Source organism: Tripterygium wilfordii, chromosome 3 (assembly GCF_013401445.1).
Source record: "Tripterygium wilfordii isolate XIE 37 chromosome 3, ASM1340144v1, whole genome shotgun sequence".
Taxonomy (NCBI): domain Eukaryota; kingdom Viridiplantae; phylum Streptophyta; class Magnoliopsida; order Celastrales; family Celastraceae; genus Tripterygium; species Tripterygium wilfordii.
In genome coordinates, this window is record NC_052234.1 from 10,455,601 (window position 1) to 10,468,435 (window position 12,835).

Sequence of the window (12,835 nt, forward strand, 5' to 3'; positions counted from 1 at the left end):
AACCGTTCTACTCCAGTTTTCCCTTCTTTTTTTTTGACAGAAATATGTAAGATTAATGTGAAATCATAACAAGATCCTAACGCTAACTAGTGGAAGATCTTTGCTGCAAGATTATGATGTGTTTTTAATATATAACTAATTGACAACCAAGCTAGGAACATATATAGATATATAGGTATATAGTTGGTAAAAAAGGTCAAGGGAAATGGAAACGATCTTTGTTGTCTAAAGTTAATGCTCCTACAGGGGAAATGGTCGGAAGTCGAATTATGATTATCCCACCTAACAAATACTTTCCTTTTCTCTCTACACTGTTTTCTTTTTGGTTTGGGTTTGTCATATGTTTATTGTAATGATTCTCTGGTCATGAAAACAAAATTTAACAACAATAACATTTATGACCCACTATTACCTAGTATATATAGTTAGGGGTGGAAAAAAATTTGGGTCCAAGTGAGTTTTGGGTAGGACAATATACGTGTTTATCAAATATTTATATGTTCGGATTGTGTCTCGGATTGAATTTCGGACGTACTTAATTGACCAAACCTAGATTAATTTAAATTCGGACAATAACCTTATCCGGGTTAGGGTCCGGAGAAGTAAATTGGATAAAATTTATGTGTTTGGACCCATATCCGGTTTTAAATTGGACAAAAATGTTGTGTTTGGATCTGGATTTCGGACTCATAACTTGTGTTCAAATTTGGTTTAATTTGGATCGGACAAATTCGATCATCCAAATCGAATAGAATTTTACCACCCTTATATATGTTCTCCAAATTATATTTACCTGATCATTAATTTCATTCTCCACAATGTAGCGGTTGTATTTAATCTTAGTTCTTTTATATATATTAGATTAAAAGTGAGTATGGGTGACCCATGTAACAATTCTTGCGTAATCACGAGAGTATCCACATGCTGTAAATTATCTGGTTTAGATTATAGTTTTGAGTTAATATAACATGTCATCACCGAAAGATTGATCGTGTTCCATTTTCGTCACCAAATGTTTCAAGTGTTACAAGTCAATAATCTAAAATTTAAATTTGTTCCATTCTGACAACTCAAACAAATTTTCTCAATTTCGGATCGTGTTTAAACATTCGGTGATAAAAATGAAAAATGACCATCTCTTCGGTGACGTCGTCAAAGGAGTGTATTTTTTTATAGATTGGTATCTAATTTTCAAATTTCATAACTGCTCACTGAACACGTACAAATCCATAACCAATTGAGAATTACTAGCGGAATTATACTTTATAATGGAAAATAGCTAGCAACTAAAACTAAAGGTGTAAAGACTAAAGAGAGAACACATTCTCTATTCGATCCTTTTTTGTCATGCATGTTATTCCCACAGCTAATGAACATTAATTAAAATTCCATATTGCACGACTAAATGTTGCCTCCAGGAAATTTCCATTGAAAAGGAGAACCTAATCGTACGTTCAACAGCTCTAGATATATATATATATATATAGTCGAGTATAGTGTAAGTATAATATATCATTAAATTTTGAAAAACAAGTAAAGCTAATTAGCTTAGGTAGCACCCACACCCAATAATGCAAAAAATGTACGAAAAAATGTATCACAAAAAGATCCCACACTTATTATTACCAACTCATTTGCATTAATTTGTCAATATGTGTGAACTTGATTCATATGCCAGAGTGTGCATCCTCTTTAAGAGTGGGTGCTCCAGCACAAACCAATACATACATTTATATATTATTATTACATATCAAATAATTAGTTTATTAGTTGGTGGGAATCCAAACGGGTAGTATCAGAGAAAGGTCTTAGCTTCTTAAAACAGGTATCCTTAACGGTTGCCAAACCCATACACCATATAAAACTAATATATGTATATATTCTTCTTAAGTGGTTTCCACAACATTTCTCTCATGGTTGAGCCAGCTTTAATGGTGGCTAAAACAAGAATGTGTGTAGTAGCCACATATATGCTTGCTTTGAGCATCTTCTTGATTAATATTATATATACCTTTTTGGGTCTCCATTAGATATAGTGGGTTTAAGTGGGATGGGATTTTAATTATTTTTTTGTGGATGAATTGTATGTAGTACATGAACTATATATATATGCACATATTATATAGGAGCAACCAATGTTTTCAATGTTATTCAACTTAATTAGTACTACACCAATTTCAAACTACGTACATACAAAAAAATATTTTGTACGGGCAGTTGAAAATGAGATAAAATCACATTTGACATTAAAGAAAATCAACAAATTGAGGCTTCAAAAATCAAGATTATAAGGCTATGATGTGATGCACATGTATATATATATTATATGACTATCTAAGTATGGAAAATGAAGGGATATCTAAAATATGGGGTGGGGGTGATGGGAGTTGACCTTATAGTGGGCAAGTGACAAAAAGGAAGGGCGTGTGGATATTGTAAATGATGAATGGTTATATACACATATACATACACATACACACATATATGTTCCCTTGTAGATGTTGGTTCCCATGTGTGCATTGTTGGTGATCATATATATGCATGTGTATGATGATCGATACACATAATCCATATATATGTGTGTGTGACCACTTTCGCATCATCTACGCTTATGTCTCCCATCTCCTCTTTTGTCATCTTCACTCTTTTTTTTTTTTTTTCATTCTTAAATTATTTCTCTCTCTCTCTTCAAAATTTTGTCACACCCAACCCAATGTTCATGCTTTTGTCTAATAATGTATTTGTGGGTTGTCAAGACTCAAGAGTACTCTTGGCTGTGTGTCACAACAAGAAGCACAGTCAGATTTCCCCTTTAGTGCATGTATGAAGGAATGCTTTTATATAAAGCTTTAGCCCCTCAAACATGCATGGCATCACCACTACTACTTTATATCTTCCCATCTCAAAACTATACTCAAAACTACTATTTCTCACCCAATTTAGGATTTTTTTTTTCTGTTTGGGGATGCACAAAGGAGGCTTAGAAAATTTATAAAATGAATTAACCAAATGCATTTTCCATTGGGTTTTCAAGAAATTTGCATTATTACCTTCAAGTATTTGTTGGGGTGAAATAGAAGTAGGAACATGTAACATCAAAAGCCTAGCTCTAAAGAAAGTCCAATCCAAATTCATGCATTATTGAACAGGAGTTGGCCCCCTTATGCATATGCTAGACATGTGCAGCAACTACCAAACCATACTCTCTTTTCTTTTTGGTGAAAATCATACATCATTCAAAGAAAAAAAAAGAGAATGAAAGAAATGAACAAGGGCCATTGAAACCTAATCCCTTTCGAGAAGATTGGTTGAAATATGAAATAATTTATGTGCTTGAATGTTTATATTGTATGGAGCACAAATAGGGCCATGGTTCATGGCCCATTTTAAGACCTTTTGACATATATATATATAGCAATCCAACTGAACTTTATTTACCTAATGAGCTAGCTCTACCAATTGAGGAAAAATAAAGGGGAATTAATGAAGGTGAAGTGAATGATAAGTTGCTCTCACTTTCTGTTGAGGATGATCCACCACCAAGTTTCTTTTGGGAAATGAATAGGAAAATATATATTGCCTAACTAGGGACTTAATTTTCTTAGTTCACGTCAACACCTTATGAATCTGGTAGCACAAAATTGATCGATGGATCCAAGTACCTGATTATTTACATGGAGGGGGGAAAACCATGTGATTATCTGGTTACAATAAATTCAATCCTAAATCAAAGGGTGATCACCAAAAAGATTCCATTTTTGTTCTTCACATGGGGTCCGAAGATCCGAGTTTAAGTCTATATCGAATGTCTCTCAAACAGATTTTGTTTAAAAGTGACATAACCTTGGACGTCCGTATTGTGCAGGAAAAGAGCAGTACTTGTGAATTTTTGATGCTCTTCATGTCATTATTTACAGTACGTACTTCTTTGCCCATTAATTAATTGACATATTTTTGGGATTAATTTCTTAGTAATAATACAAATATGCACCATCTTCTTGATAACAACCATAGATATCACAATAATTTCCAATTTGGTCGCATTAATTTGCTGCTAAGAAAATTTCACAACAGCTTGCAGACAGATTAGGACACAGACATTGCTTTAATCAAAGACTAATGAATCTACAGTCTACTCAGAACAGTAAACTGTGCAAGAAAGTCATAGCAAAAGGTGACTTGACGGGCCAAATTAATCAAACACGGGTTAGATTAATTACAATGACCAATTAACAAGGGTGTGGGACCAATGATTTCAAAAGCCATAACTGAATTATTGAAGCAGTGGAGATATGATATTATGGCATCTTATGTCAAAGTCTTTGTTGAAAAAGGAAACTGTCCACAAAACCTCATTGGGATTGGACCCACAACTTTGTACCTAACGATGGGGATTGATACAAGAGTTTTTCTGTGGTTTTATTATATTTTGAATTGGATAATGAAGTCGCTAAGGATGTCGTTGTTTTTTTTTGTCTCAGTTATCTCAAATATTGAGATTGACGCATATGATCGATATGAAATCGTGTGCATCGCATCCATCTCAGTATTTGGGATAGTTGATTGGATAAAGATAAATCAATTTTGATGTGCAATAATCAATTGTCCGCTGTTGCTTAAAATGGGTAGAGTGTAATTAGGGTTCTACTGCAGCGACATCAAATCTGTGGAAGATGCTGAGTCTGAAAAAAGAAACTGATAGACACATTTTTTTGATAGGCCCAAGGAGTGTAGGCTTGGGCCTTTTAAACACAATGTTAATTGAACGAGCCCACATGAAGGGGCTGAAGGGAATTCAAAGGCCCAAACTGTTTTGTTGGATGAGTGGACCAGACTAGCTAGTGATTTATGGACCTAAAACTCAGACAGTGTAGTCCAATGGGAAGGCAGAAAGAAATGGGAAAAGCAACCTAGTGGGGACAGAAATTCAGTCCAAGAAAGCATGCATTCGAGGTTGTACTAGTAGACATGCGCCTGATAAAGGTATCAAACTGCAGCAGACAGTAACAATCTAAGGGACAGGAGGAGAGTTAAGTTTCTTTGAATGTTTGGCTGCTGCCTCTGCTGGTAATAATGATAGGGTGACGGCATATATATATATGTATGTATTTATGTATGTATGTATGTAGCAGGGGAGTGCATCATGCATAATGTTAGAAAGTAAAGAGAGACATGTAATTTGGCTGAAGTATAATTTTTTTTTGGAGCACAAATCAGTAACATAATTTCTTTTATTTTCCTGCAAGTTTTCAGTATCTACTGTTGCTAACAATGAAAAAGTGAATACCATAGTAAAGAGAATAACTCAGCAGTGGCTGTTGGACTCAGGAGCAAATCACACTATGACACCCAGTCTCCACCAGCTCTCCTCTCATTCTGAGTTATTCTCTTTAATGGCATGCTTGTTTTCTAAAGTAGCTGCTGAATGAGAACTATTTTTGGATTCGCTGTTTAGTCTCTGTTTTCCTCTTGGGAGCCTGTGGTATGTCGAGTTTGGAACAGTCAGATTAACGCAAATTTCATTTGACGTGACTGTAAAAGAACATATGCATGCTTTCTTTTCTTTTCTGGGCTCGTGAAAGGGAAGGAATGTTGGGAGAAAGCAGTAGCAGGGACTTTCACTATATATATATATATTCCACATGTTCATGCATGCAATATACCTATATATTCATCAAAGTGGGTGGAAATTGATGATATTAGACTTGCTCGATCATTCAATTCTCTATTCCTTTCTGTCTTCTCATTCCTCTCTCATGCACACTTGGACAGACACGCAACCAACATTACAAGGCCAGGATCAGATTGGATATGTCATATGTGGATGACATGCAAGTTCAAACAAGTACTGCTGTTGAAATTGGAAATCATAAAGTACATAGTGCATAGACATTCCTTTTGACAGATTGATTTAGTCAAATATTATGTGCCACATGTGGTAAAAACAAGCACCACTTAAAGAAGAAACAATCTTAAGGACTAATGTAGCCAATTTGACATTGATATCCAAGAGGAAATTCTGATACCTTGTCTGTCTGCATTTGTCAAAACCCTAAACCCTAAAGGAGTTGGAATTTGGCATACGTGTGTTAATGCACCAAGTTTTTTCTACACAGGGATGCCTCTTTTGAGATTAAACTGTCTGAAAGTCCAGCAATGAGTTTGATATTCTACACAAATATCATGTTTCATACTATTGAACAAGTACTTTTGGGCAGATTTCATTGGGCCGGAAAGTAGGTGCCAAACCCTTTTGACCTTCTTTGCACTCCACCAGAAAAGACTTTCCTAGAAAAACACTCTTTTTCGGTTTTTCCCCACACACTTTTAAGACAAATCATCTTTTTTTCAATCTTATATAATGCCTATAGCTGGCAAACCCCATTAGACACTTAATCTAATCTCACGAGCAAACAAAGATGGTGAACAGGTCAATGTGATGTGTGTATATATTCATCTTTCAATGTTGCTTTTCTGTTTGTTTCTTGGCATTACATTATTTTATTCATTTTGTCAGCAAAACCCATCAACCGATGATGTATCCCAAGGCATCATCACACATTTTTTGGGTGGCTATTGGACTGCTTCCCTATAAGGATTCTCTATCACTGGCACTGTAAAAATAAGACCTTGAATTTTTTTTTCTTTTGATTTCTGTTCCCCAAGTGGGTTTTCTTTTCTTTCATTATCTCTGGTTCATTTCTTTATCTAGTCTTCTAAATCAAAGGGGTTGTCAATAATTGAAAGTGAAGGTTACACGTGTCATTAACAGCTATATCATGGACCATTACAAATTCAGATCACTACAGCCAAAGTTGAAAATTTGTAGTTTTGTATTGAAAGCAGCCTCAAGGCTTACATAAAGAAAAACTACAGTGATGGCTCCATGCATGCCTCAGGATGTAGAAAATTGTCAGTGATGCCTCAGGCTTATATATATATGTTTGTTTGTTTAAGAAGACTGAGATAGGATAAACATCAAGTTATTTTTTTTGTCTTCCAAGACAAGAATATCTCACAAAGATCCATAACCCACCTTGGGTTTGACCTGATTCCTATTAATTTATTGAAAAATAATCATAAACAATGAAGTTTGTACATCAAAATGCAGGGGAAATTAATGTTTAATAGAGTGGAAATTTAAAAAAAAATAAAAAACAATTTTGGATGTCAAGTTTGGTTCTTGAGAGATGATGGATTTCTCTGGTTTCCATGACATTTATTAATTCTGAGTGTTGCAGTTAACTGTGCTAGGTGGATTGCAACAAACATCAAATCCCAAAAAGAAATGCACTAAGAGAATACTTTTACATACGTACTGTGTCAGTAAAGTGTTTCCATCAAAGCTAGAACACCCAATCCAACCCCCACAGCACAGAAGACTGAATCCAAAAATCTGAATCTTTAATCCCATCTCGATCATATCTTTTGTGATTGCACTCACAGTCAATATCATCAGTAGTACAAGACCCTCTCCTCTTCTGTCTTGTTTTCATCAAACAAAATATTGCTAGTACTGCTAATAAGCTGCTTAATTTCCTCAAGAGTATCATATTGATCTATAACTGGATTTTGCTTCTCAATAGTATTCCACCCATTTGAAAGCATGAACTTCTGGTTTTCTTGATCAGTTGGGTAGTAGTAATTCTGCATATTACCACAAGCCGTACTGTTTTCATACTCCAATTCTATGCCATGACTGATCTGGTTGTTGTTGTTGTTGTTGCCACTCCCATCAGAGGAACTGCAAGTACTAGCTTCACCTCCAAACATGATAAAACTAGCCTCGGCTTGATAATGGTGCATAGGGCCTAATAAGCTCTCTTGGAACTGAACAGCAGAATTAGCAAAACTAATGCTGCTCAACAAGCTTGATGAATATGAATTCATATTGGGTTGTTGTTGATCAAGGCCAGTGAAAGACGACCTCATGTGGGGATTATAGTATGGTGAGGATGCTGAAGGGATTTGTGGTGATGATGATGAAGAAGGAGAAGTTTGAAGAAGAGATGAGAAGGTAGTTTGCTGAGGCTTTAATCTTTGTGATTGATGAGGATTATTAACCATGCCAATGAGTTTCTTCTTGAGTTTAGTGTTCCAGTAGTTCTTGATATCATTATCCGTCCTTCCTGGCAATTGAGCAGCTATAATTGACCACCTGCAGTTTGTGCCAAGAAAAATGTTCCATAAGAAACCAAACCACAAAGAAAACAAGAAGTTCCACAAGTTTTAGCCATACTTGCTTGTCACTTTTAAACTAAATGTAGCAAAAGAGGACAAAAAGTCTCCTAAAATACCAACATAGTTTAGAACAAGAACAAGAGAAATCAAAGAATAAAGAATGGATCGATCTTTAGTGAAAACCCATATCTACTTTGGTAAAATTAAGGATAGCAGTACCTGCTTCCTATGGTAGCAAAGAGGGTACAGATTATTCCATCTTCATCATCTGTAAATTCTCCATGCTTAATGTTGGGTCTTAGATAGTTAAGCCACCTCAGTCTGCAACTTTTTCCACATCTTCTAAGACCTGATAAGAAAGAAAAGAAAACCAATACAAGATCACACCCTGAAACCTATTACTTGACCCCTTGAAACCCAAAAATAGATGGAAACAGAACTAACTGAGTTTCTTACCAGCCTTTTGTGGCAGAGCAATCCAGTTCCCTCCAGTGCCATGTTTTTCAATATACTCCTTGAGCTTTGTATCCTCTTCAGGAGACCAAGGTCCTCTCTTGACATTAGCCTTGTCACAACAAGGAGCCCTTCCCATCTCTCTCTCTCTCTCTCTCTCTCTCTCTCTCTGTGTGTCCCCTCTGTTGTGAGACCAGTAGGTTCTTGATCGGGTGCCTAATTTGTTTGCATAGAAGGACCTGGCTTTTGTTACTTATAATATTTAGTGTTGGAGGAGATAAACACAAGTCAAAGTAGAGGGTTCTCTAATTGTCAATCATGACCCTGTTTGTTGTTTGATTGAGCTGGTACAGAAGTTTCTATATAAATAAAATCAAGTATAGGGACCTTCCAATGGCTACTCGCTATTACTTGGTCTATGTATTTCTCTCTTTCAGAGAATCCAAAGTCTGCTGCTCAAAAGTAATATTGAGATATAATATTATTGTGTATATGAAAGTGATGGCCTATGTCTCCTCTTCAAGGTATAGGACAAGTCATATGTAACGACGCGGCCCAGTAGTTTAGCTGGCAAGTTGGATCGTATGTAATCTTGAACCTCAAGTTCGAACCCCATCCTCTTCTTGATAAAAAAAAAAAAGACAACTCATATATAGAGTACTAACAATTGTTATGGAGGCCCAATTAATATAGTTATTTAATAATAATATAGTGATGTGAAATTATTTTAAGAATAATGTGGAAACCTATTTAGCCTTGAAATTACGAAAAATATCGTTTTTATTTATTTATGTGATATCCAATTCAACCTTGGTGATTTATGAAAAAAATTATTCATTCGAAGTTTATGATTTATTAATGAGTTTATCACAAGAATCATATTCAAACTTTTCATATCTATGGTATCTCATAGATGTCTTAAGTTCGAACCTCTCCATTCATTTTCCCTATATTCAAAAAACAAATAAAATATTCAAACTTTAATATAACGGATTGACCACGCGGTCAAAATATTTGAACATTTTACCATACCATGGAAAGAAGCAGGCTCCATTAATATTTAATACTAGTATTTATTGGACAATTTCAAAAGAAAATCCCAATTGAAACACGTGTAAAATAATTATAGAAATCAAACAAGAAATAATTGAAGTATGCATCTTCCATTTATTTGTCTCTTATCAACGAGAGGTGGCTTGGTTGGCAATTGACTGAGTTAGACATATATATGTCAAATGTTCGATTCTAATATAAAACATATTTCTGAGCAGTATTTTCAAAAAAAAAATGTCTTTGCCTCTTAATCTCAAAAAGAGTAACATATAAATTTAATAATATATATTAAGCCCTAATTGGATCCCAAATATATATTCCAATAATTCTCAAAAACTAACCATGGTTTAACTATCAATATGCTCTGAATAAAATCCACCAGAAGGAACCAAGATTCCTGTGCATTTTCAATTCAAATGCAAGACATTGGTCGTATACGTGACCTAATTAAGCCATGGACCTTAATTACTACGTAACAAATTACTAATTATGTATAAAAATGTAACAATTTTATATTGAAAGTGGCTCAATTTGGCCAAATTGATGCTGCCTTATTAATTATTAACTCACAAGTCAAAGTAATTAAATTAAGTTCTTTATCTTGAAACATCAATTGTTTTTTTCCAACCTTGAAAGAGTCCAATCCACTTGTTTAATCAGTGGCTGCTACGTTAAACAGCTACCACTGAATAAGCTTTAGTACTTAATTGATGAATAAATTAATTTGCATGAAGCCAACACCATTTAAGGAAAAAAAAATAAAAAATTAATGAATATATATTTTTCTAAAACATATTATTACTTTTAATTTCCACGGCAAAAAAAAAAAACATAGTTAACATGGAAATTCGGGTGTAATAAAGTAATTTTAATATTTGACTCTGTAATTAATATTCTACCTCCCCAAGCCATCATCGACAAAATAATATCTTTTTCCCTGGTGGTGCAGGTTATATATATATATATATATATATATATATATATATATATATATCTTGATTTTGACACTTAGAAATTAATTAAAAACACATGTGATTGTGTACAAGATACACTCCATTATTGACATCTCATTAGACTAGACTTGCATGCATTGTATAATGTATATATATAGAGTCTATTGATTGATTATTAACACATAAGGGACCACTTTATTAAATACTACAATAATCACTATTAAAAGTGATGGATGACCTTGGAATTGATACGTTAGGGATTCAGTCACGTATGTGTGGTCCAATTAAGAACCAAAATTGAGACTATAGAGAGATCAATCATAACGTATGGTCTCATTAATCTTATATTAATTAAGCCAAGAAATTAGGTCATCCTCTTAAGTGGGTTAATTATTTTCAACGACCTTAGTGTATAATTATTTGAAAAACAATATAGTTGGTGGTTTGTTTGACCTTTGTCCGTGGAATTTGTGTGCTCGATGGCTCGATATATAAGTTTGTTTATGGTGACTTTGTATGGTAAGTTTCATGCATGTATGTGATCTCCTTCTTCAACTACAAAATTTATTGCATTTGACCACAGGAAGAAAAAAAGGGTGTGTACGCAAGTAAAGCAACATATATATATATGGAAAATGAGTGATGGTTTTTCAAACAAACTTAACGTGCTTAAGTGAACAAATCTAACTTCTACCTTAACCTATCAGCTGACCAATCTAAGACTTTTCTCTAATTGGTTTGAGATTACTTGAAATCTAACGAGGTGTTGAGAACTTCGAGATTAACCACTTGAGTGATAAGCCTAGTCGTGAATCTCTCTAGGTTCTGAGTTCGATTCTCATTAAGAGTAATATGCTCGTAGCCACTCGTTGTGTTTTGGGCTAATTTACCCTGTCGTCGGGTAGGAAATTACTGTGTGCGCGAGCTTGATAGCGTAATTCTAGGCCCATATCGAATTATGTCAAGAGGATAAACTTGTACGGTGTCGTTCTCAGTTACCAAAAAAAATTGAAAGAGAAAAATGCATAATTGCAACGCTAGTAAAAGCCTATATAAAGTAAAAACTTAATTAAGATGGTCATTAACATAATATTAGAGGGTGAAGTTATGAGTTGGATTCAATCTTTGTTATAATCCCAAGTTATTAATTCATGATGTTATCTTCTTTTGAAATGGAATGACTGTGGGTCTATATGAAACCATCCATTATTAATTAGAGATAGGGACATTCTTAATTTCAAACTACTTTTTTAAATTTTATACACACAATAGCAAACTTTGGAAGCAATCAAGCTAATTGGAAATAAATAATAAGACAAATGTCTAAAGTTAGTTGAAGCTACTACTATAAACAAATCAATTTGGATAATAATTTCACTGTAAATTAATTAAGGAAAATATATATATTGTATAGATTTCTGCAAAACATCTTTCTTTTATTATCCAATGATTACAACACTTTAAGACTTCATCCTACAAATATTTGTTTATAGTTAAAGCACGCAAGGCAAGCCTTCTAATTAAGTACAGTGTTTTCACCCACTTTTCATAATTAATATATATACATGATATAAAACATATATAATGCAAATCATATATATATATATATAAATATGTGGCACAAAGATATTGTGATTGGATGTAGAAATGTACATTATAAAGAATGCATGCAATTGATAAAAGACCACCCACTTTACAGATGTATCAAATCCGGAGGACAGCCCAAAAGCCTGGACTTTGTGTCCAAACAAGGATATCATAATATATATATATATACAGCTATATAAAGATATGAAACCAACTCGTTTGAACAAATGAGAAAGTTGAAAAGTCTTTATGTGAATCGAACCTTCTGCATGTGTTTCTCTAGCTCTTTTCTTGGTTGAGGATTCTTCGTTTGAAACACTATATGTGAACAAGGAGACAATGTGCATTAATCATTTTACATACCCATTTGGCCTTGGGTATGCATTTACTTACGTGAAACGTTATTTTAATTGGGTTGAAATAAATCGTAGCTAGAGGCTTGAATAATTTACGTATTAATTAATGACTGGACGTTACACCTAAAAGGTCGTAGTAAGACGACAAGAGTCCTAGCCTGCATTGACTTTGCATGATAGATCGATTCCAACTTCCAATCTTTATTATTTAAAATGCGTCCTTATTATACATATATAATTCCGAAAACAATA

At 34.0% G+C, this 12,835-nt stretch overlaps 1 protein-coding gene across 1 annotated transcript; it reads right to left on the bottom strand.

Moving 5' to 3' along the window:
* Window positions 1–7,175: 7,175 nt before the first annotated feature.
* On the bottom strand, window positions 7,176–8,987 carry LOC119986523 (transcription factor RAX2-like). Its single transcript, XM_038831112.1, has 3 exons — window positions 8,638–8,987; window positions 8,401–8,530; window positions 7,176–8,158 (listed from the first exon to the last, which is right to left on the bottom strand). The coding sequence occupies exons 1-3, from the start codon at window positions 8,771–8,773 to the stop codon at window positions 7,456–7,458; spliced, it is 969 nt and encodes a 322-aa protein (XP_038687040.1). The 5' UTR covers window positions 8,774–8,987; the 3' UTR covers window positions 7,176–7,455.
* Window positions 8,988–12,835: the final 3,848 nt, after the last annotated feature.

Coding starts and splice junctions, on each gene's coding strand:
- LOC119986523 (XM_038831112.1), bottom strand. CDS start 8,773: ATGGGAAGGGCTCCTTGTTGTGACAAGGCTAATGTCAAGAGAGGACCT. Junction 8,531..8,637: donor TGCTCTGCCACAAAAGGCTG/GTAAGAAACTCA, acceptor CTTTCTTATCAG/GTCTTAGAAGATGTGGAAAA. Junction 8,159..8,400: donor TTTGCTACCATAGGAAGCAG/GTACTGCTATCC, acceptor CACAAACTGCAG/GTGGTCAATTATAGCTGCTC.